Raw genomic sequence first — 24,149 nt, forward strand, 5'->3', positions numbered from 1 at the left:
CAAATAGTAACTCAAAATGGACACAGAACTAATGCAAAATGTAAACTATAGAATAAAACTAGAAAATCTGTGTGAGTTTGGATTAGACAATAATTTCTTACATATGATACCAAAAGCACAATCTACAAAATAAAACTGATAAACTTGGCTTTATTAACATTAAAAAAAAAAACTTGCTCTGTGAAAGACATGGTAAAACAAAATGACAAGCTATAGACTGGGAGGAAACATTTGCAAATCACATTTCTGACAAAGGGAAGGATTATATCCAGAGCATACAGAGAATTATCACAGCTTAACAATAAGAAATAAACAGTAAGAAAGGAACTGTGCACACACACACACACACACACACACACATAGAGATATTAGTCAGTCTTAAAGAAAGGAAACCCTGCCATTTGCCACAAAACAGATGAACCTGGAGGACATTATACCAAGTAAAGCCAGACACAAAAAGGCAAGAAAAATTCTGCATGATCTCTCTTACAGGTAGAATCTTTTTTTTTTTTTTTTTTTTTTGAGACAGAGTCTCACTCTGTTGCCCAGGCTAGAGTGAGTGCCGTGGTGTCAGCCTAGCTCACAGCAACCTCAAACTCCTGAGCTCAAGCGATCCTCCTGTCTCAGCCTCCCGAGTAGCTGGGACTACAGGCATGCACCACCATGCCCGGCTAATTTTTTCTATATATATTTTTTAGCTGTCCATATAATTTCTTTCTATTTTTAGTAGAGATAGGGTCTCGCTCTTGCTCAGGCTGGTCTCGAACTCCTGAGCTCAAACGATCCGCCCACCTCGGCCTCCCAGAGTGCTAGGATTACAGGCGTGAGCCACCGCGCCCGGCCAAGAATCTTAAAAAGAAGAAAAAGAAAAAAGAAAGTTGAATACACAGAGATAGAGAATAAAACAGTAGTTACCAGGGGTGATATAGTGCAGGGGAAGCAACAGGGAGATGTAGGTCAAAAGGATACAAAGTAGCAGACATGTAGGATGAAGTCTAGAGATCTAATACGCAGTTAATGTTGCATTTGAAATTTATGCTAAAAGAGTAGATTTTAGGTGCTTTCCACAAAACGGTAATTATGTTATTGATATATGTTAATTTGCTTGACTATAGCAACGATTTTAGTATCTATATGTATATCAAAACATACTGTACACTTTAAATGCTTACAATAAGATTTTTAAATAAAACAATCCAATTATAAAAATGGGAAAAATCTCCAAACAGATGTTTCACTAAAGAAGATATTTGGAAGGCAAATAGCATGTGAGAAGATATTAAACATCATTAATCATTAGAGAATACAAATTAAAACCACAATGAAATACCACTACATACATATTATATAATATAAAAACAAAACAAGACAAAACTAGCAAGACCATGTCCTGGTAATGTTGTTGAGTAAGTGGAACTCTCATGTACTGCTGGTGGGAAGGTAAAACAGTACAGCCACTTTGGAAAACAGTTCAACAGTTTCTTCCAAAACTAAACATTTACCTACCATATGACCTAGAGATATAACTTCTAGGCATCAAATTATAGAGAAGTGTTCACTTACAGTCACATAAAAGCCTGTACAAGAATTTTTATAGCAACATTATTTATGATTGCCAAAAATTGGAAGCAACCCTGATATCTTTCAATTGGTCAATGGATAACAAACTACGGCACAACAGTACAATGGAATATTACTCAGCAATATCAAGGAATGAACTATTGATTCACACAACATAGATGAATCTTACATGCATTTTGCTAAATCAAAGAAGTATACTCCAAAAGCTACATATTTTATGATTCATTTTATATGACATTCTGGAAAAGGCAAAACTACAGGGAAGAAAATGGATCAGTGGTTGCTAGAGGTTGTTGGGTGGAGGGAGTGGTCTATAAAGGATCGGAACAGGGTAATTTGTGAGATGACAGAAATGTTCTGTATGGAACTGTGGGGCGAACATACAATTCCATGTATTTGTCAAAAATCACAGTACTGTACCCTACAAATTGCATTTCACTGTAAGTAAATAAAAACACAATTGACAGGATGTGGGGTGAACCCAAGATGGAACCCAAGCAGAGACAGATGACCCTAACTGCAGTACAGATGAAGCATAAAACCACAGTGAAGAGCGTGGGAAGAAAGGTCCTGTCCCAGGTAACCTTAGCGGGGTCTGACTGCATACTGAGAAGGCTAAAAGGCAAGAAGAAGTGCAAGCACTGTTCTGTAATTACAAGTCTGTTTCTTACAGGGGTATAGGTTAGGATTTCTGAAACTAGTTTATATGTATACTAGAGTAAATATGTAACTATATTGTAGGTGAGAACCAGGCTTCTTACTGTGGGTGAAAGAAATTTAAAAAAGGACATGAAAACGGCCGGAATAACTTAGTGGTGCTGGATTGGAACTGGAAATATCGGTATGGCCTCGTGCTTCCATTTACATATATTGCACACCCGTGTGTGTGCATGTGTGTGCACACATGCATGTGTGTTGGTGTGTGTACGTGTATTTCCTAGCTCTATCCAGTGAGAGGCACTAGAGGCAGTGGCAGGCCAGCAGCAATGAGCTCACGAGCTAGCAGCCAGATCTTGGTTTCTAAATACCATTCTCCAGTAAAAGGAATCAAGAGTCCTTAGAGAAATGGTTGATTCCAGGGGTGGGACATTTTGAGGTGCCAGAAAATAAGAAACTGCTTAAAAGAAAAGATGGGGGTGGCCAGGCGTGGCAGTTCTCGCCTGTAATCCTAGCACTCTGGGAGGCTGAGGTGGGAGGATCTCTTGAGCTCAGGAGTTCGAGACTAGCCTGAGTAAGAGCCTGTCTCTATAACAAAAAAAAAAAAAGAAAAAATTAACCAGGTGTGGTGGCGTACAACTGTAGTCTCAGCTACTCAGGAAGCTGAGGCAGGAGGATCACTTGAGCCCAGGAGTTTGAGGTTGCTGTGAGCTATGATGATGCCACTGCACTCTAGCCTGGGCAAGAGAGCAAAACCTTGTCTCTGGGGGAAAAATTAAACCCAAAAAGGTACATTTACAGTGTGGAGTCTTGACAGACACTACTTTAGCCAAGTGATAAAGGTTACCACTACTAATAATACATATTGACATCATGTACACCATTATGATGCACTAAGAATAGAACATCACCCTGTGCTATTTGCCAATAATGCACAACCTCAATCTAAGAACAAAATACATCAGAAAAGCCCAAATTGAGAAACACTTTTCAAAGTAACTGATCAATACTCTTTAAAAAAAAAAAAAAAGATGTCAAGGTCATGAAAGACAAGCAAGACCGAGACGCACAATGAAGGAGCCAATGGAGACATGATGATGAAACGCCATGTGGAATCTGGGGACAGAAAATGGACTTGGTGGGAAAACCGGTAAAATCCGAATGAGTTCTGTCCTTCAGTTAGTAACACTGAGCTGAGGTTAACTTCTTGGGGTTGACAAACATCCTATGGGTATGTAAGAGGCTGGCACAGGAGAAGCTGGGCAAACAGCAGACGGGGACTCTCTATGCTAGGTTTCGCAACTTTTCTGTAAGACCAAAATTATCCTTTAAAAGACAGAGTTAGGAAAAAACCTATCTGTCACACTCTAGGGTCTTTATTTTGCTCTACTGCTAACAATATTCTGTCTTTCAGATGAGCTTACACAACGTCTACTTCCCCTTTATCCTCAGAGTGAATTAAGACTTCTCTTCTGATAAGCATTTTTTAAATTTCCTATTGTTTAATAGAACACTATCAATTCTTGAAGCCAATTCCAAAACTTCTACTGGTTAATTTAGAAGCACGAAAAATTTCTCCTAAATCTACCCTAACCTAGATACATGTTTTACATTTTTACTCCCTAGAAGTGCTCTTATTTTGTATCTATTTTTGCCTTTCTTGTTCTTTTGTACATGTGATGACTAAATGGCTCTACTCCAGTTCCTTAAAAGATGCTAGCTTATGCTGTGAACAAACCAACACCATTTGACCATAATTAAAATAAGGACTACTTAAGGATTTAACTTTTTCTCCAAGAATGATTTAAAAAATAAAAAATAAATTAAAAAACACAGTTAATTATTTTTAAAGTGTTGACCCCACAGCTCACAAGTGTCAGAGCTGAGATTCCAGCCCATGTTTATCTGTGCTAAAGATTCCACATTTAATCATATTTTTAAAATCTAACCACAGAATAATAGGAAAGAAGGTAAACAATGAATTACAGTCAATAAGCTAGCTTATAGGTATGTATGAGTTCAATGTTTATAGATATAGGCATTAAAAGCTTCACATAATTATTTGATGATGAATAGAACATATAAAATACATTCCCCAAGGAGAATTTAAATAATTGAAATTTTTAAATTTCACAAGTATACTATATTTTATAGTAACTATAAAAGTTTAAGAATCAGTTATATCAGAAATATTTTTAAATTTTTTTTTCAAAAAGCATCCTGATTTCTTTTTTAGCATATGCAATTTATATGAAGAATTTAAAAATATCATCATATATTTTTAAAGAGAGGTTGTAAAACTATTTGGCTCCATTTTAATCTGATTTTGCCTTCATAATGCCAAATTTCAGATCAGAATTAGTAGCAGTATGGGTGGGAAGAGACACAGAGTGGCTTCCTGGACTTTTCTTTCTTCTTGGACAGAGCCACACGCCTGCAGCTTAGAGAGAACTTACACGGGCCAGGATTCCTTTCCTGAGTTTCCTCCCCTGAGATAAGGAGAGAATGATGTTTCTCTCTCTAAATGCATAGAGTCTGGGTCTGCAATCTCCTGAAGGGGAAAAACCACTGCAAAGTTCATTTGCAGTTTAAAAAAATCTGCAAATGAATTTTGAATCACTATGTATTTGCTAAACAGGGTTGATATCCTTGGGTGATAGAAAAAAAGATAAAATGGGTAGCTTAAATAGAGGACAATGATATCCTTTTAAATATTCATAGCACCAGAATAAAGCCCTGCTCTCTGTTTGGATTCATGCTAGTAAAAATTCTTTTTATATATTTCTGATTACATTTATTATTTTCTTTTGAGAATTAATCACTATTTCATTAGTGTCACATTATATATGTGTAAGATATATTTTTATAAATACATATATATATAATCTTTGTTTACATGTTTAACTTTTTTTATTTCAGGATATTATGAGGGTACAAACATTTTGGTTACATTTTTATGTCTTTGCCTCACCCAAGGAGGATTAGAGGCATGCCCTTCCCCTCTACAATGCTCACCACGTCCATGAGTTGTGAGTTTACCTCTCCCAACCCCCTAATCCCTGGAGGATATTACTACCGTGTGAGCACCATAGTGTTGATCAGTTAGTGCCAATTTGATGGCGAGTACATGTGGAGCCTATTCTTCCATTCTTGTGACACCTCACTTCGGAGGATGGGCTCAAGCTCTATCCAGGAAAATATAAGAGGTGTTAGATCACCGTCATTTCTTATAATTGAGTAATATTTCATTGTATACATATACCAAATTTTAATAATCCACTCATGAATTGATGGGCACTTGGGTTGTTTCCACACCCTTGCAATAGTGACTGGAACCAGACAAGGTTGCCCACTATCTCCACTTCTATTCAATATAGTGCTGGAAATTATTGCTAGAGCAATTAGACAGGAGAGGAGAATTAAGGGCATCCACATGGGGGCAGATGAAATCAAACTCTCGCTCTTTGCTGATGATATATTATACCAAGAAAACCCCAAAGATTCAACCAAGAGACTCCTAGAATTGATAAATGAATTCAGTAAAGTATCAGGATACAAAATCAATACACACAAATCAGAGGCATTCATATACACCAATAACAGTCAAGCTGAAATTCAAATTAAAAACACAATATCTTTTATAATAGCATCAAAGAAAATTAAATATCTAGGAATCTATTTAACGAAAGAGATGAGAGACATATACAGGGAGAACTATGAAACACTAAGAAAAGAAATTGTAGAAGATGTAAACAGATGGAAAAATCTACCATGCTCATGGATTGGTAGAATCCACATTGTTAAAATGTCCATACTACCTAAAGTGATCTACAGAATTAATGTAATCCCTATCAAAGTACCATCATCATTCTTTACAGATCTAGAAAAAATAATTCTACACTTTGTACGGAACCAGAGAAGACCTCGTATAGCCAAAGCAATCTTAAGTAAAAAGAACAAACTTGGAGGTATCAGTCTACCAGACTTCAAGCTATACTAACAAGGCTATAGTAACTAAAACAGCATGGTCCTGGCACAAGAACAGAGATATAAACCTTTGGAGTAGGACTGAGAATCCAGAGATGAAACCATCCACATATGGTAAGCTAATCTTTGACAAAGCAGGCAAAAAATATACACTGGGGAAAAGAATCTCTTTTTAATAAATGTTGTTGGGAAAACTGGATAGCTACATGCAGAAGATTGAAACTAGATCCCCACCTCTCACAAAAATCAATTCAAGATGGATAACAGACTTAAACCTAAGGCATGAAACCTTAAGAATCCTAGAACAAGATATTGGGAAGACCCTTTCAGACATTAGCCTAGGCAAAGAATTTTTGAGGAAGACCCCCAAAGCAATCACAGCAGCAACAAAGTAAAAATTCTTTATATTACTCTCCTGTTCCCTTAACCCCTAGCCCCTAAAGCAGACTACTGCTACTGAATCAGAGGTTGTGCTGATAGAAGATCCAGAAAGGAAGAGAGCTTTGCCTACGAGCAACGTGCCAGTGAGGATGAGAACAAGGACTTCCCATTGACTCCAAAAACTTACCATGTATGACTTTGTGATATGCTTATTTTGCTACTGCATGTTACTTAATAACTACAATACTATCCTGAGTACCTATAATATTATAATCAGGGATTGGCAAACCGTGGTCGCTGGCCACATGCAGCTTTCCACCTGTTACCATGAGTAAAGTTTTACTGGAATACAGCCAGGCTCATCCATTTACATATCATTTATGGCTGCTTTTGGGCTACAGTCTCAAAATCTAGTAGTCGTGACAGAGAATGCCTGGCCTGCAAAGCCCAAAATATTTACTGTCTGGCCCTTTACAGAAAAAGCTGGACAACATCTATATTGCCTACCAGGTTTAAACTTAACAACCACCCCATGACAGACAGAGTTGATATCAAACCCACCTTACACAAGGAAGTTAAGAAACTTACACTGTATATGGCTAGAATGTATCAAAGCCAGGAAAGGAAGCCAGATATTTATGCATTCAGAAGTCCTATCATTACTCTAATAAGATATACTGACTTTTTCCTATTATATTACAATTGTTCTTTTCTTGGTATGTACAATATTGATGGTGAACACTGTGGCTTATCCCTTTGCAGCTATCAGAGACTCTAGAACAGACATCAGGAATCCACATTTGCTTAATAAATTCACAAATACATGGCCCTTAAAAGTTCCATTTACTTTATGTCCTCCTAAACATACTCCCCACTCATCATAAATGTTTCCAATACTCAATAAAATTTTATATGAGCACGAGATTAATTCATTTTCTTCCTGTGAATTTCAACTCACGAGGGAAAAAGAAGCATATGACACAGCTATATTTTTTTCAAAAGTAAAGGTTTTGATAAATTCATGTCAAGCAACTTCCCTGAAGATGTATTCCAAAAGTAATCTTCTGAAGGTCAGTTAGATGAACTGCAACCTGCCTTCCCATTGCTGCCAGAGAGTGACACCTGCTGGACGAGTTGGAGTCAGGAAATGGCAGGAAGGGTTCCTGGAGAGATGGTGCTCCACTGAGGCTAGCTATCCCCACCCCCAACCCATACTCAGTAGCAACATTCTTTTGTTGTTGGAGTTTGTCTGTTTTTGTTTTTCTCATATGTTTCAAAATACTAGCATGAAATCCAGACAAACAACAGCAACCTGGGGAAATTTTTTTTTTAGAGCATGCAAATACTATGGTATTTTTTTTTAAGATAAAAAGAATTATTAAGAACATAATGGGCCAGAGTTTAATGTTTGTTACCTTTAGGAAGTAAAGCCAAAGACTCATCTCTGTATCATTCACAAAGGATATTAACATTGCTTTATTTAAGCACAAATCCTAAGGTCTATTATGCTTTCATATTCTACGTGAAAGTGTTTCTTAGAAAGAGTAATAATGTTTTCTGTAAAAACCTCAGTGATGACATTCTTCAGGTTAGAAAGAAAGCTTTGCTGGTATTTTTATGAAATTCATTTAAATTATTTTTAAGGGTAAATGTGATATAGGTTTTAAAACTTGTGATCTAACATCATCTTCTCACACACATTACTGTAAGTACTTAAACTCCAACAAGAATGTTTCTCATTGCACTTCTCCATATTAAATGGTTCTCCCAGTTTGGCAGTTGAGGGTACACATTAACATTCCTTGCATTGAAGTGCAGCATTCTGTTGACAAAAACATTCTTTGGATCAAAGGTTGAAAAGCAAATAGCTAGCGGCATGATTTCTGACACAAAAGGTGAAAACTAAAATGTAATACCCCAAGAACACAAGAACAAAATTCCTGAGGCTCTGAGGGTGTATAATTTTGTATGGTAAGAATACCAGGGAATGTGCAGTGTGGCTGGAGAGATTAGGCTTTTCATGAGCATATACTATAATTAATAGCTTGAGTTGCTAGTTTTAAACTAAATGGCAACTTCTTTTAAATACCAAGCATCTAAATTTTAATGGCTGGCTTACAAAAATTTATAATTCCCTCTGCTCAATTCAAAATAAACATTTCCCAACATCCCCAAATTTACTCCATTGAGAGAATAAGAATTCATCTGCCGAAAGACCAAGACAGCCATGTAGCCTTGCTGTTGCTAAGGGCAGTGAAGAGTTAAAAAGAGCAAGGGTCTCTGGCCTTCATCACATCATTTTAACATGATCCTTTCATGAACACTCTTTACCAGGAAACACACACACTGTGCTGGTGAATGACAACCTGGGTATGGTGTGGCTGGCCGAGTAGAGAACAGGTTTGGGACCCTTAAAAAAAGGAAAGATTGAAGACAATGCCTGGAAAAGCAATACTTTAGTTAACTAGGCATAAATCTGGAGAAAACCTTTAGTGAAAAACAAAACAAGGCAGCAAAAAAAGAATAACTATATACAAACATAGCTGGGCTTTCCCGAGGAAGCCATGAGCTGACCAAGATGCTACCAAATGGTAATGATGTTTATCAAATAAATACTGTGGCTGGGATGTTTTGTAGTAACACTGGCCTCTTGTGAGCATTTAATATTTTGTTTAATGAATGAAAGCTCAGAGACATTTCTCGGTGATGATTATGTTTATGCTACAGAAAAGATCCGTTAAATGACTAAGCCCCCAAATGTGTCCTATAACCTAAAAACACTATCCTTAGGTTTCTGGGGCTGTTCTGCAAACGCTGGCAAGCGTCATGAATTTTTTTGCTAGATTTAGAATCAGGTCTCCCAAATTATGTCCTTGTTTTGTTTATTTTTTTAAAGATTTCCCTTATTTCCTACATGTCTGAAATAATCAAGATTTAAATATACGTGGCAAGTTCTTGCATATCCTGTGAGTTTTAACCGTTTAAGTGTATGTGACTTTCAGAAAAGTGTGCCAAATCTAATAGTCTTTCTTAAGGTACTGCAGGACTCCTCTACAGACAGAACACTACTGTCCCATTAGTATGAAACAGGTTCTGGTTTCTGAAAAGACACGTAGCTCCTGATTTGGGCTACTTATTTTTCTTTAAGCACTGCTATTATCTAGTAGGCTTTTGTAAGCTGTCAGCATGAGTAAATGACAGATTTCTAATGTTTGGGAAAACCTAGAAGATAAAGGAGTTTGCCGGGTTATTTCAGATTTTCCATTTTCATTTAGCTAGACCAGGCATCCCTCAATAACCGTAGCTGTGAAGCCATAATGAAACGCATCTGAAAAGCCACCGTAATTGCTACGTTTGGAATAAAGGTAAGAAAGCTAACTGCGGTGACTGCTGTGACACCTTACTGCTGGAAAACCCTGAGTATTTTCCTGAATTTTTAATGTAGACATGCAGCAAATGAAATCCCAGCATGGTTTCTAGCAGTGTATTTGTGTTGCAGGCTTAATATTAGATTTGTGTTAGATTAAGAATATGAGAAATGATATTAAGACCCCAGGACACCACAAAGGCATTTGATAAGGATGTTCACCATTAAAAAGAAAAGATGGCAAGTGATGTACTAAACAGACCCCACGTTATACAATACAATATTATCACTTATCTTCATTTATTGGGCCAAGAAATTGAAGAATACAGTCAGGCAGGACTCTCAAAAACAGCAGAGGATCTACATGGTGGCTGAAGTCTCCAAGGAGCTGCTGCCAAGAGCCTGATCTGTAGGAGGTGCAGCCTGCCCTGGTGAGCGGGGAGTTGGAGACACCCCAGGGAGCAAGGATGGAGAGGGGAGGAGGAGCCAGCACGTGAGATCCGCCACACTGGCCAGCCTCTGCACTGCCCTAGCTCTGTTCTACTGGGGGGGGGGGGTACACTTCAAAACTTAAAAGTGTGGTACTGGAAATATTTGTTCGCCATCATTTTTTAATTCAGGCACTTTATCTGCTAATACATATCTAATAATTTGCATTTTCCTTACAAAATAAAACCGATAGTAATTTGAAACTCTTTATAACATATGTTGCTCTCCTTATAAGATCCTTATGAAACTGATAAGGGCAAGGTTTTAAAATATATTACAAAAGCATTAGAGTAGGAACGAGTCAGGGTCTTATCTTTTACCATCGCGCCTATTCTATGGCAAAAATTCTATATCACGGCACTGCTGGGCCAAAGTAGGAATTAATTGCAGGGAAAGTAATGTTCCCTAATTTAATGAAAGAAGAGCAAGGTTTCCAAATTAGTTATTCTACATTTACACATATTCATACAAAACTGGACATCACTAGGGAAAATCAGCAGGCTTTCCATCCACCAAAACGTAAACTCCGTCTGGTGGAGAATGAGGGATGCTGAAGCCCCGAAGGTATTTTGTTTGTACAGATACTCACCAATTCAGAAAAAAAAGTTTTTGCTCTGAGGTATTATTTAATACTAGTGCTGCTGAATGGGATATCCACTTAATAAAATTATGCTTTTTTTCCCCCAGTCATTATTGTGTGAATTCCCACTAAAAAATAAAAGAGCAGCAACAGCGAAAAGCAAACAAAAAACAAACCTCGACGATGAAAATTCCAGGGTCCCAGATTAAAAGCCCTAGTATCTTTTGTCTCATTTCCAGAACATTTGAGAAAATAATCTGGGGTAAAAGTCAGATATATGTGGTTCTAAAAAGGTAATGGCTTTACACAGCTTTAGCTGATATAAAAAAAATCCAGACTTCCATAATCAAAGAAACACTATACATGTCATTGACTATTTAGGAAAATAAAAACACTAAAAAAGTCATATCTAAAAAATAATAATTTTCAAGTGTCCAAACATGAAGAATTTGGTATAAACTTCCATAAGAGAGATGCTGATTGTATCTCAGGATCAGTGAGTAGGGTTTAAACCTAGAATGACGCTCCCCACACTCAAACTCTCTTGTACAGTCTGACCTGTCCCCCAGCCCCTCTGTAGGTGCGGCCCCGGGCCACTCTTTCCTTCTCTGTGTCCCATGTTTATGCTCTATTCTGCCTTCCCAACCCGCGGGCCTTTGCCCAAACAACTCCCTCGGTCTAGAATGCTTGCCCACTCTTACCCCACCTCCTCACCAATTCTTTTTCAAATACAGAAATGTAAGAATAAATCAATCCCTCCCCTTCCCTGCCTTCTGGGATACCCTTAGTTATCCTTCTGCAACCGACTTGGCCCTCAATGATTTTTCTCGGATCCCAGCCTTGGGCTGTGAACCCTGCCGAATGCGGGCTCACCCCACATCACAGCCATGGGCCGGGAGCCCCTGGAGGACAGTCACTGTGCACGTATTAAATAGCTGCTGAAGTGAAAAATAAACGAATCAATCGACAAGAGAAACTACTGAAAAATAGATCTTTATCAATCTGGGAAGATCATTACCGAGGATGAAAATAGGAAATAGTCAGGAAACTTAAATTATCTTCTAGTCTTCTGATCCAATGACCAATAAACCACAAGCTAACAAACCAATGCCATTATGTAGGTATTGATAATACCTGCATTGGCCTTCCTTGGCCATATAACATAAACACCACAAACACTATTTAGAGGTAAAGCTATAAAATACAGCTACCATTTTAGTGAAGGAATTTAATGGAAAACTAATATATCAAATTCTAAAAATAATGAATTGTTTCTTAGTAGATTATAGAGAATTTATTTCCAGTCATTCATTCAATCAAAAACTGCTTACCATCTACTATGTGATAGGCACAGTTTAATGGAGCTGGAGATAGAGCAGTGAGCAAAACAAAATCCCCATCCTGTAATTTATTTCTAGTTGGAAGAAATAGACAATAAACAAATACACACGTCTGGAGGTGATAAGTGCTATGAGGAAAAGGAAAACAGGATAAAGGTCACAAGTGATGCTGGCAGTAAGGGAGTGGGTGTCTTTATATGTGTACAGATAGACAGACAGACAGACAGTGGTTCAGGAAGGCCCCGATGATCAGGCACATTTGCGTAGACAGCTGCAGGCAGGACGGATGCGTCTCACCATAGCTGGTGCAGGGCATTGCAAACAGGAAAGGAGTACCAAGAGTACCAAGCCCCTGAGACGGGCCTGCCGGGTGCACTCACTAAAGAGCAGGAGACCAGTGTGGCTGCAGCCGAGCGGGCGAGGGCAGGAGGCGTGGGAGCCCAGCCTCACAGACGGTGGCGAGGAAGGGTGGGTGAGTGGGCAGGAGAGCACCCAGGCTGTGCAGACCAGTGTTCTGAATGAGATGGGAAATCACTGGAAGGTTTTCAGCAAAAGAATGACACAACTTTTACGAGACCACTTTGGCTGCTATGTTCAAAAGGAGCAGGGTTGGACTACAGAGACCAATCAGGAGCTTCTAAAGCAATGCGGTAGCTGTGACTGGGGTAGGGTAGTGGAGGTGGTTGAAAGGGGCTGGATTCAGAAGACATTTGGAAGGAAGAGCCGAGAGGTTCTACTGGTAGATTAGAGGTAAAATGAGAGAAAGGTGGGCATGAGGATAACCTCGAGATTTGGGGTGTCAGCATCTGGCAGGATGGCAGAAGACCACAGGGCATGTGTGCTGCTCAGAGGTAAACCTGAGGTGCCCGCCCAACATCCCAGAGGAGACGGGGGTGGGAGGGACAGGCAGGCCCGGAGGGAGCTGGGCAGGAGGGGGCCGGGTGAGACTGCCGAGGGCTGAGCACAGACAGGAAAGAGAGGACACCAGAGACCACAGCCTGGGCCTACACAGAGTGGCTGCGGAGATGAGGAGGAGCCAGCAACGGAACAGCTACTGTGTTCTGGGCCAGTGCTGGGCTAGAGAGCAGGACGCCCTCCAGACACACGGCATCGTACTGCAGGCTCCAGGCTCTCCCCCTACGAACACGGATGTCTCAAGAACTGCTAAGCAAAACTGCATCCCTAACTAGCATCGATGTCATGGAGTAAAAGTTCTTTTTAAAGGATAATGAGACCCAACCTTAGTACAGTAATCAAGAAACCACAAAGACAACAAACTATCATCCCTCCAATTGGCCAAAAATTTTAAAATTCTGATGGTATTAGGTACAGTTAAGGAGGTGAGGAAATGCAAAGTCTTATCCAGAGAACAATGTAAAACCAATTTTCTAGGTATCTCCATACGAAGTGGTATTGTTCATGCAAATTTAAAATACAGACATCAACAAAACCCCATACTATTCATGGATACGCACGCATGTTAAATGACTGGAAAGGAAAAGTGGTGATGCGGTTGGCGGCTGCCTCTGAGAGGGGGAGGGGGGGCTGGGGGTGCAGGTGGGGGAAGCTGCCTGACCGAGCAGGTTTAAAAAGAGTATTGAGTTTATAAAAAGAATTTGAAGCAAATACAGAAAATATTTAAATCACTAACTCTGCTGTGAGTACATGAGTGCATGCAATAAAATTCTTTGTACTCTTGTATTTAAAAAACCTTTTTAAAAGCACAAAAGGGAATAATAAAAGGGAAACAAGACTTTTTTTTAAAACAACTACTGTTCACTGTATTTATACCTGCACTACAAGCCTATAATAAAACAAAAGGAGAGGAATGAATTTTATTGGCACAGCAATAAAGAATTTGAGGTCTCTAGTATGGTATGACACAGCACTTGGCAAAAGGCCACCGGTATGTTATACTATTTGATAAACACCATTTGGAAACTTTGAGCACATTACCCGTAAATATGGTAATTGAAAAAAATTAAACTGAAAGAAAACTAGATTGTTTTATGAGATCTAACCCAAATTGGGAATTAGGCCATCAACCTTGAGTAATAATCTAAGACCAGCTTCAAATGCTTTTAGGATGAGATAAAGAAAAATACACAATTTATGGCTAGATAGTAAGTCAATCAGCTAATCAATCTAAACAATCCATGACAATTAATGGAAACTATAATTAATTACCCTATGTAAATTGAGGACATAAGTACTGCCTTCTCTTAATTTAGAGGACTCTGCAGACATGTTAGTTAATTTTTATAAAACTTATCTTGAAGAAGGAAAACATGGAAGAGTATATAACATGCCTTTGATATTTACACATTTTTCAGACATCAGTGTTTCATATTATAACCTTTACCTTTTGTGTTTTCTAGTCAGTGGGTAAAATATACTTGCTGAAACTCTTACACATTTTTCCTAGCTTTTTATATCTGAATTGCTCTGTACCACTTAAGATGTGACTCATTCTCTGGCATTATTTAGAAAGAAATTCAGGCTGATTCAATGTTGTGTGTTACTGGTTGTCAGGTGGGATTAAATGCATTTTATTTTTAATCTGTATTTTCTTTTTATTTACTTATCATGTTTTTTTTTAATTTTTAATTTTTTTATTTCAGCATATTACAGGGGTACAAATGTTTAGGTTACATATATTACCTTTGCCCCACCTGAGTCAGAGCTTCAAGCGTGTCCATTCCCCAGACAGTGTGCACCATTAGGTATGTATATACCCATCCCCTCCTCCCCCCTCCCATCTGCCCGACACCCAATGAATGTTACTACTATATGTGCATATATGGGTTGATCAGTTAATACCAATTTGATGGTGAGTACATGTGGTGCTTGTTTTTCCATTCTTGTGATACTTAGTAGAATGGGCTCCAGCTCTATCCAGGGTAATACAAGAGGTGCTAGATTACCATTGTTTTTTGTGGCTGAGTAGAACTCCATGGTATACATATACCACATTTCATTAATCCACTCATGTATTGATGGGCACTTGAGTTCTTTCTACATCTTTGCAATTGTGAATTGTGCTGCTATAAACATTCTAGTGCAGATGTCTTTTTTAATAGAATGTCCTTTTTTCTTTTGGGTAGAATCTATGTTTCCAATGATGTCCTCATCATTTTCTCTTTGGAAATTTTCTTTGTACCAAACTGATGTATATTAAGGAAACACAGCAAGCAGGTAAATGTTTAATTTAGGGCCTTTCCGAAAAGCAGTGGGATACCTTCTTTTTAATTCCTTTTTTTTAATAAATCCTTGGGTTTTAAAAAATTTTTACAAAAAGGTGTTTCTATTCTCTGATTAGTCAGAAAACATGGACAGATTTATCTTCCCTTAAAATTGGTCAGAGAAAAATACTTATATTTGTTAACACTGTTTAAAAAAAAAAAAAAAAACCCAACCAGTTAACTTTTTCAAAATAGTAAACATTTTGGAGAAGCAAATGAATGTTTATTCCACCAATATTTACGGAGCAGCTACTGTGAGCAAGGCACTGCACTAAGTGCTGTGGGTGAAGCAAATATCACTGGGTCACTGACTCTGCTCAGAGGTGCTGAAGAGTCTCAGTGGGGAGCTAAGGCAAGCACATAAATATCACAAAATAAGGTGGAAAGGGATTAAAGGCTCTCAGAGAGGAAAGTCTAAAATACTATACTATAGGAGTTCAGAGAGGGGAAAAATAATCAGAGAAGGCTTCATGACAGCAGTGGATTTGCGCTAGATCTGGAAGGCAAGTGACATTCTGACCAGTGCAGAGTGGGAGCTGCGTTTGTGTGGGGAGTGAGGGTGGGGTTTTAAGGGAGGGATGTAACGGTAAAGAGTGGATCAATGTCAGGTAAGCAGGAAATTCAAGCATGAGGGAAGTGAAGGGAGAAGGGTGAGGAAGCAGGTAGGCAGCAGATTACCAAGGATGTTAAGGTCAAGTGATCGATCACTCTTTATTTTGTGGATAAATGGGAACGGATGAAAGACTTTGAGCGGAGGAGTAGTATGATCAGCCACATGCTTCAGGAAGATTACTTTAACATCAGTGGGGATAGATGGAGACAAAGGATGGCAATCTAGAGATGGGAAAACTGATCGGGAGTCTATCACGTAGTACAAATAAGAGGTAATGAAAACAGGAATTCAGCAGTATCCGTGGGGATGGAAAGAAGAGTATGGATGCAAAAAAAAAAAAAAAAAAAAAAAACAAAACTGTACATCGTATATAGCACTTATGAAAAATATGGTATAAAGCCTTACCTGATTCTTCTGTATCTTGTTCATCTATTAAACCTACTGAGACGCCTAAATCCACACATTTCTTGCTATGTGCCTTGGACTTCATGTGTTTTGTCAGATTTCCTTAAGGGAAAAGAATGTTTACTAAGCTTACATAGTATCATTTTGCTATTGCATTTGTCAAAACTGGCATTCCATCCCTATTTCAAGCAAAAGTACAGTTTGTGGTCATACAATTCCAATGACTAAAATTTGGACAAAAGAAAATATCGGTATCTATATGTTAAAATAACCTTGTTATTCATTAGTAATAATTTCTGTTTTTCAAATCTGCCTCCTCTACTTTGATATCTACTGTCTGCCTTGTAGTTTCTATTCTCTAGTCCTTATTTATCTCTTAGAATATTTTATGCATATTTAATTTAAAGTCCCTTTCAGATTGCACTGTGATCTGTAGCTCATGGAGTGCGAATTTTCTACTAGCTAAGTCTGCTGGTCTGCCGGCGCGCTCTCATAGTAGTTTGTTTCCTTGCATGTTTTTAATTGTAAGCTTATTTTCAGCAAGATTGTTTTCCATGGAGTCCTAGGTACTCTGGGTTGTAGAAACATCTCTATAAGGCAGTTTCCCAATTGCTTCTGCCTAGGATCTTCATAGTTTCATAGGTTTCAGATCACTGATTCTGAACCAGTTTTCTCGTTTTGTTTTGTTTTGACATGGCATAGGTATACAGTTTTGCTTGTAAGCAGACAGTTTATTTCCCACAAGGCCCAAAGTCACTGCACAAGAGAGCTAGGCTTATCTCAGGGGCCTGTCTCGGGACAGGCATTAAAACACCAGGCCAGTAGGCATATATCTGGTTTTGATTCCCCTAAGGACTTTTACATTTTTTTAGTATCTGCTCACCATGACATTACAGTTTTGAGCTTCTTCTTCATTTCTGGTACCTTGGAATTTACCTTTTTAAATTTCAAGCTTGACTATCAATGAAAAACTATTTTTGGTCATTGTACTATTATAAACACTATTTCTGGGTGTTTGGAACAGGAGAAAGAATTTCCTCCATTAATTTTACTTTACCTATTGACTAGAAGTCTCGTAATAGTATCACCAAAGGAGTACTTCCTCTGTCAGCTGTTGTACTGACCTCTGTAAGTATTATTAGACTAACTGAGGACCACTCGGCGTACTTGTCCCAGTGATCATGAATGCAGGGGGACAGCTTAGTTTCTTCTGAGGACACTGAGCATCTTCAGCGGACAATGCCACATACAAGCACATTGCCGACAAGGGCAAATCAACTCTCTTGGGAAAACAAAAACCACTCTAAATACTGAGTTTGGTGGACAGCAGCAAAGTAGCATTTGAGCATAAGCCTTTAGAAGAGCTGGAAACATCTGACTCATTGGTCCAAATTTGGGGCTTGCAGTAGCTGAAGCACATGCAGAATTGCTTTATTTATAGAGCTTCAATTCCTTAATAAACGCATGAAGCCTGTGAAACTGGTCACACCTGTACAAGCTGATTCTTGCACTAGATAGTACATTGCTGTCTGAGCCAACCACAACAGCACCCTGGAACTTAGTGCTTAAGGAGTTCAAGTGTAATAGGCTGCCTAGACCAGATGATATCTAAGATCCATCAAACCCTGACTTCTGTGATTCTGGAGATAACGCCTGCCTTAACACTTGGCCATATTTGATATTTATGCTAATAATACTTACAAAATGTGAAGAAGATCTGACAAAATGTTAACAATTAATAAAAGATTATAGGCACATTGGTGTTTATTATACAAATCTCTGCTTTTCTATAAGAGCTTCAAAGTTTTCACATTAAAAAGTTATAAAAACGGTTTAGCCAGGCTGGGCGCGGTGGCTCACGCCTGTAATCCTAGCACTCTGGGAGGCCGAGGCAGGTGGATTGTTTCAGCTCAGGAGTTCGAGACCAGCCTGAGCAAGAGCGAGACCCCGTCTCTACTAAAAACAGAAAGAAATTATAGGGACAGCTAACAATATATATAGAAAAATTAGCCGGGCATGGTGGCTTGTGCCTGTAGTCCCAGCTACTCGGGAGGCTGAGGCAGGAGGATCGCTTGAGCCCAGAAGTTTGAGGTTGTTGTGAGTGAAGCTGATGCCATGGCACTCTAGCCTGGGCAACAGAGAAAGACTCTGATTCAAAAAGAAAAAAAAAAAAAAAAAAATGGTTTAGCCATCTTAGTATAGCTGAAAATTTTACTTGTAAGTCAAAATGTTTTCAATATAACAATATTACAAACTGAATTATAAGGTCCACTAACAGTTCTTTCAAAATGCTTGCTTCCTATATAGACAGCCACAGCAAGTTATTTATTTACTTTCTAAGCAGTTAATATATTTGTATTATAGCTAGGCAAATTTGAGAATGTAAGTTTTTAATAAGCATATTTTTTCAACTTGAGCTATTACTGCCAACCAACTTCCTAAATAAATTAAAGAAATTTGCATCTTAAATATGCAAAATATGCAACGTTATAAAACTTGTATATTAATTTAATAGATAAATTTTCTGACTGATTTAATAAACATTTATCTAAATCCTCTGGAAAGCAAAAGGGTTTTGTTTCTGGATTCCTATAGCGACATATAGTCTAGCTTTCTGTGACATAAAAGGGACTAACCCCTAGAGAGACGCAAGCTCACTGTACATTTTCTGCTGAAGGGCCTTTAAAGTAGAATCCTGAAAACAAATCAATTAAAATTATTTTGAAAATGTACTCATGAAATAAACTGAAGACAAAAATGAATTACAGATTTGTGATCATTACCATCAGAAATATTGATTTCTAGCTCTACTTTTAATAGTGTTTTCCTGTCTCTGAACACCGTATTTATTACACAGCTTGCCAACACATCACTATTTCCTTCTGTTCATAACCAGACGCTTTCAGTAAGAAGCAGCACTGCATTGGTTAGGAAACCAAAGTAAATCAGGAGCTTAAAATCTACAGCCTAATAAAAAAACAGGTCTTTCTACCATTATTTAGCTACCTTTAAAAGGTTCTGTGGAATCTGTTTTACACAGGTCCACAAAAGGTAGACTTCCGAAAGGAAGCTGACTGTAAAATAAGAGAACTGTCATGCTAAGGATAAAGAAATAATGAATTGCTAATGTTTTCTTCACCAGTCTCCTTAGCTTGGGTAGCTTCTTCCAAATAAATATTTATCATGTAATTTCACATGACTTATCTTACAAAGCAAAAAATTTAATGCAAATTCAGATACACAGCGTATCAGAGAAATGTAAGACGTGAAAAAAGCTACCAGACAACACTCACTGCTCAGGAGTCACTATGCTCTGTCCACCACTTAATTAACACGTATCTAAAATCTTGCATGATGTTTTGAGTTATTTTACTAATACTTTGTGATTTATAATATTTTTCCTTGCCAAGAAATCTCTGTAGTTTCATTAGGTTTTCCACATCTAGGTTGTCTTTCCTTTCTTATCCTTATTTTATAAATATAATTTTAAAAATACCCTGATTCCTTTTCTTCTTCTATTGAGAAATACTCATTTCACATTATATTTTGATCTTCTTGTATTTGGTAACATCATTCTATAAGTGGTAATCTTTTATTAGCAATATTTGTCTTTTAAACATACTCCTGGTCTCATGTTGGAAATTTAACAGGTTTTATTAATCATAGGACGAAAACCAGTGAAAAAGCAATAAATTCAGTTAAAAGGTCAAAGCACCTTATCTTATCAGAGTCCTCACTCAAGACCCGGAAAATCATCCTGAAACTCATCGTCCATCTCCAGAAGGTTCTACATCACAATCACAGAGCTACAGAATGGGCACTCCTCTCAACCCCTCCAATGTCTTGAAACTTTTGGAAATATTCAAAGCTATCCGAAGAACATTTTGTTTTTCTATTATTCTTGTTTCAGATATGATTGGCATTTGAAGAGAGCTAATGTGAAGCTATTTAGTTTTTAGTTGTTACACGTTATAACTCTCTTTAAATGCCAATAAATATTGGCCAAAAATGTAATAAATTTTGCTAAAGAGTTGATCAATCTTTAAAACAAAAACTGCAAAGACAACCAATATAATCAGAAAAAAGCAAATGTTAACTCAAAATGGATAAAAATAGTTTGTATTTAAAATTGATTAATTTTTTTTCTTACAGATATTCTTTCAGATATATATTAAAGAGAGATTTGTTAAAGAGAGATTCTTAACTTTTTAAAGGGTGGCATATGTAATTAAAATCTCAAGTAACAAATGGTTATATAATCATTCATGAATAAGGACTGGAGAAAAAAACATTTTATAGTAGTGTATCCATAATATGGATGTAATAGTAACAGGAAACTTATACAGGGTAAAATTACTTTATGTATAATAAAGGCATATATTTAAATAAAAACAAAGAAAACAGAAAGGGTGCTAAATATAATTTTAATGATTAGTTCCGAGATTTCTTTATAAACATTAAATAGTAGAAACTTTAGAAAATTTTTGAAGCTGAAATTCAACAGTATCTGGGTAAACAAATGTAACACGAAGAAAAATGGCTATGCATGCCTAAAATTAAATAAGACATGAGTGCAATTATTATAAAAGTTTATTGTTTATTGTGGTTATTATTTTAAATCTTTCTTCAAACTTTTAGCACCCAAATGAATTTACTTGTGATCATGAATATTTCTTTTTCTTCATCCTCAAAGTAAATATTTTTGAAAATGTTTTATATTAGTCACCATGTTATGCAACTATAATTTGGAGGAACAGAATAATAAAAAAGGGCATTTGCTTCTTTTAAAATGTTATATTTATTATATATATTTTAAAAGTGTGTAATTAAAAACTTTTTACCAAAGGGTCTAGAAGCATATAAAGAAATAAGGCTACAATGTTGACAAGATATAATTTATATTAGTCTATTTAAGCTACTGTATCCTTGGTCAAAGAATGCAAAGTTGGGTTTTAGCTCTACTATCTAAATGCATATAAAAAGGACCTTGAAACAATGTGCATCTCATACCTTTAGTCTTAAAGGAGAAGTTACAGTAAGTGCAGTGGTAGGGGCGGACATCTGTATGGGTTCGTATGTGTTTCTTTAACATGCTAGGTTTCTTACAACGTATTCCACATTCTTCACAAATGTACTTTCCTCTTCCCCTGCCTCGGACATATACATACTCTTCATTTGATTTATATCTGATTTAAAGAAAAAAAAAAATAAAAACCAACAGGGAGATTGGACACTATATCTTTGAGAAAATAAATCACGATTAAAATTCAACCTAAAAAAATAAAGCACAAATTTTATACTCAACCAAAAAATTTTATGCACATGTAACAGAATATTCCAGCTTTTTTATATCAATACTTAATATTCTAATAGCTAATTCTAATTAAACAAATTTATTCAATATTATGTTTAATTTAAAATATTTCCCTGTTTCTAAGTGATTGGTTAAAAAGTTTTCTTCATTGCTAAATTCGATCAAAAGTGTAAGTACTGAAATATTTCTAAGCTTCACCATAACTAAAAAATTTGCTTTTACAATTTGTTTTCTAACATAATACACAAAGACATCTAATAGGCAATGAATTATCTCTGAGAGCAGATTTTCCAAGTCATTCCTTGTCTTAAGTCAACATGAAACCCAGGGATCACTCTGAAAATTTAGTTCTTAGCTGCTTTCTGGGCCCTAGAATGTTTCCTCAATAGTCATCATTTTCTCCATCAAAATGGAATTATTTAACATAATACTAACATACATTTTGCCACGAAGATTCTGTTAATAAGCGGAGAAACCTTGCAACATTTATATAAAGTTGGCACTAAATCTTCATTCCCAAGAAAGCAAATGTACATTTAAAAAGTAAGTTTAAATGTACATTTAAGAAGTAAAATTTGTACTTGCCCTCCATCAAATATTTTAATTCTTCTTGGTTCACTTTTGATTAAGGAATTTTCTTTATCTTGCTCACTGTTAATTTCAGAGGCATCTTTATTGCTGAATTCAACTATTGTGGACTTTTGATTACCTAATGCTCTCTGAAAGGAAAAAAAAAAAGAGAAACTAATTTAATAAAACTGAAAACACAAACATGCTAATGTTTCACTGGAAATTAAAACATGGCAGAGTACAGAGCATATAGTCAACTTAATGAAATACATTTCAAAGAACTCACAGGTTCAAAGGGCATTTGCTTTATCTCCTTCGTTATCAATCTGTCTAAACTATAGCAAACTGATTAATCTTATGCTACTTTAAAATCCCACCATACTCTACTGATACCTTCAAATAAAGGTTTTACAACTCCCCACCGTGGTACTTCATGAGTTTAACAGAAAATTTTTTAACAGACTAAATATTCTTTCTTATATTTAACTAACCATTCATACTATAGTTTAAATATATTTCTTAAAGAATTTATTCTTTGGAGATGGAAAAGAACTATTCATAGAATAATGCCTCATGTCCCTGAGAAACATCACTAAATCTCCTTCACCATAAGTACACTATAAAGGCAATACAGAAGCGTCATTTCCCAATATTTTACTTTCCCTTCCTTCCCCCAATTATTTTAAACCATAATTCTTTGTATCTTCTCAAAAGTTCCCTGAATAGTGATAACTGTGAGATCCAGGTCAGGTCAAAAATCCAGTTCTGGCTGGATAATTAAATCTCTGGAAAAGGTAATGGACATCCAAATGATAAACAATGTGTGGTTTTCCTATAGAAACAATAACGCCATTTTATGATTTTATACAAAATTTTATACAACTGTACTGTTAATAGTGTTTGCTCGCTCATCAGGTCATCCTATTCTCACACGTTTTTTTGGAGCAGGCAGCACAGGTGAACTATATATCTTCTCGCTATACAGTGAGAAAGGATACACTCAGGTTTAAGTTACTTGTCCAAGGTCAAGTGTTAGCAGCAAAGGCTCAAACTCTAGTCCACGGGTGGGATCCAACACCAGGTGCAACTTTTCTGATCAAGGGCTTCTTTTATACAAACCTCCTTTAAACAATTACATCACCAAGTAAATAGTGATCATGCTGAGATGACTTAATATCCACGTGATGAAAGAGTGCGCATCACGGAAGGAGAATCTGCACGGCCTCAGAAAAGTACTTTGGGCAGCTCTTGTTCTTGCGAAAGGCAGGAGTAAAGAACAGCTGCAGCCCACGTTCCTCAAAAAGGTCTAGTGAAGAGGGACTGAGGCCGACTACTACGGAGGTAAAAGTACAACCATCGCCTTCTCTTTTCCTGGCAAACAGATCGGGCTTCCTCACGATTTGGAATATATGCACACACCCTTCCTTGACTTTATCCTTTTAACGCTAATCCTCTTGCTTACTTTCTTTTCAAATTCCCCTTTATGGTTTGCTCACTTTCTTACTATCAAATCTGGCTTCTGTTCACCAAAGTTATCAGTGAGCTAAACGCCAGAATCTTAGTCTTTATATGCCCACTCTATGGTATTATATGTTGCGAATGCCTTATTTTCCTTAGAAATTC

General features: G+C 37.1%; 1 protein-coding gene across 1 annotated transcript in view; it reads right to left on the minus strand.

Moving 5' to 3' along the window:
- The window catches only part of HIVEP1 (HIVEP zinc finger 1), a 150,995-nt gene that overhangs the window by 9,915 nt on the left and 116,931 nt on the right, over positions 1-24,149 (minus strand). Inside the window, exons 5-7 of the mRNA XM_069493092.1 lie at positions 22,542-22,675; positions 21,653-21,828; positions 16,643-16,744 (exon numbers count right to left, since the gene is read on the minus strand). Coding sequence (XP_069349193.1) covers positions 16,643-16,744; positions 21,653-21,828; positions 22,542-22,675 — 412 coding nt within the window. The remainder of the gene's footprint in view (positions 1-16,642; positions 16,745-21,652; positions 21,829-22,541; positions 22,676-24,149) is intronic.

The sequence above is a fragment of the Eulemur rufifrons genome, chromosome 18 (assembly GCF_041146395.1).
Source record: "Eulemur rufifrons isolate Redbay chromosome 18, OSU_ERuf_1, whole genome shotgun sequence".
Lineage (NCBI taxonomy): Eukaryota > Metazoa > Chordata > Mammalia > Primates > Lemuridae > Eulemur > Eulemur rufifrons.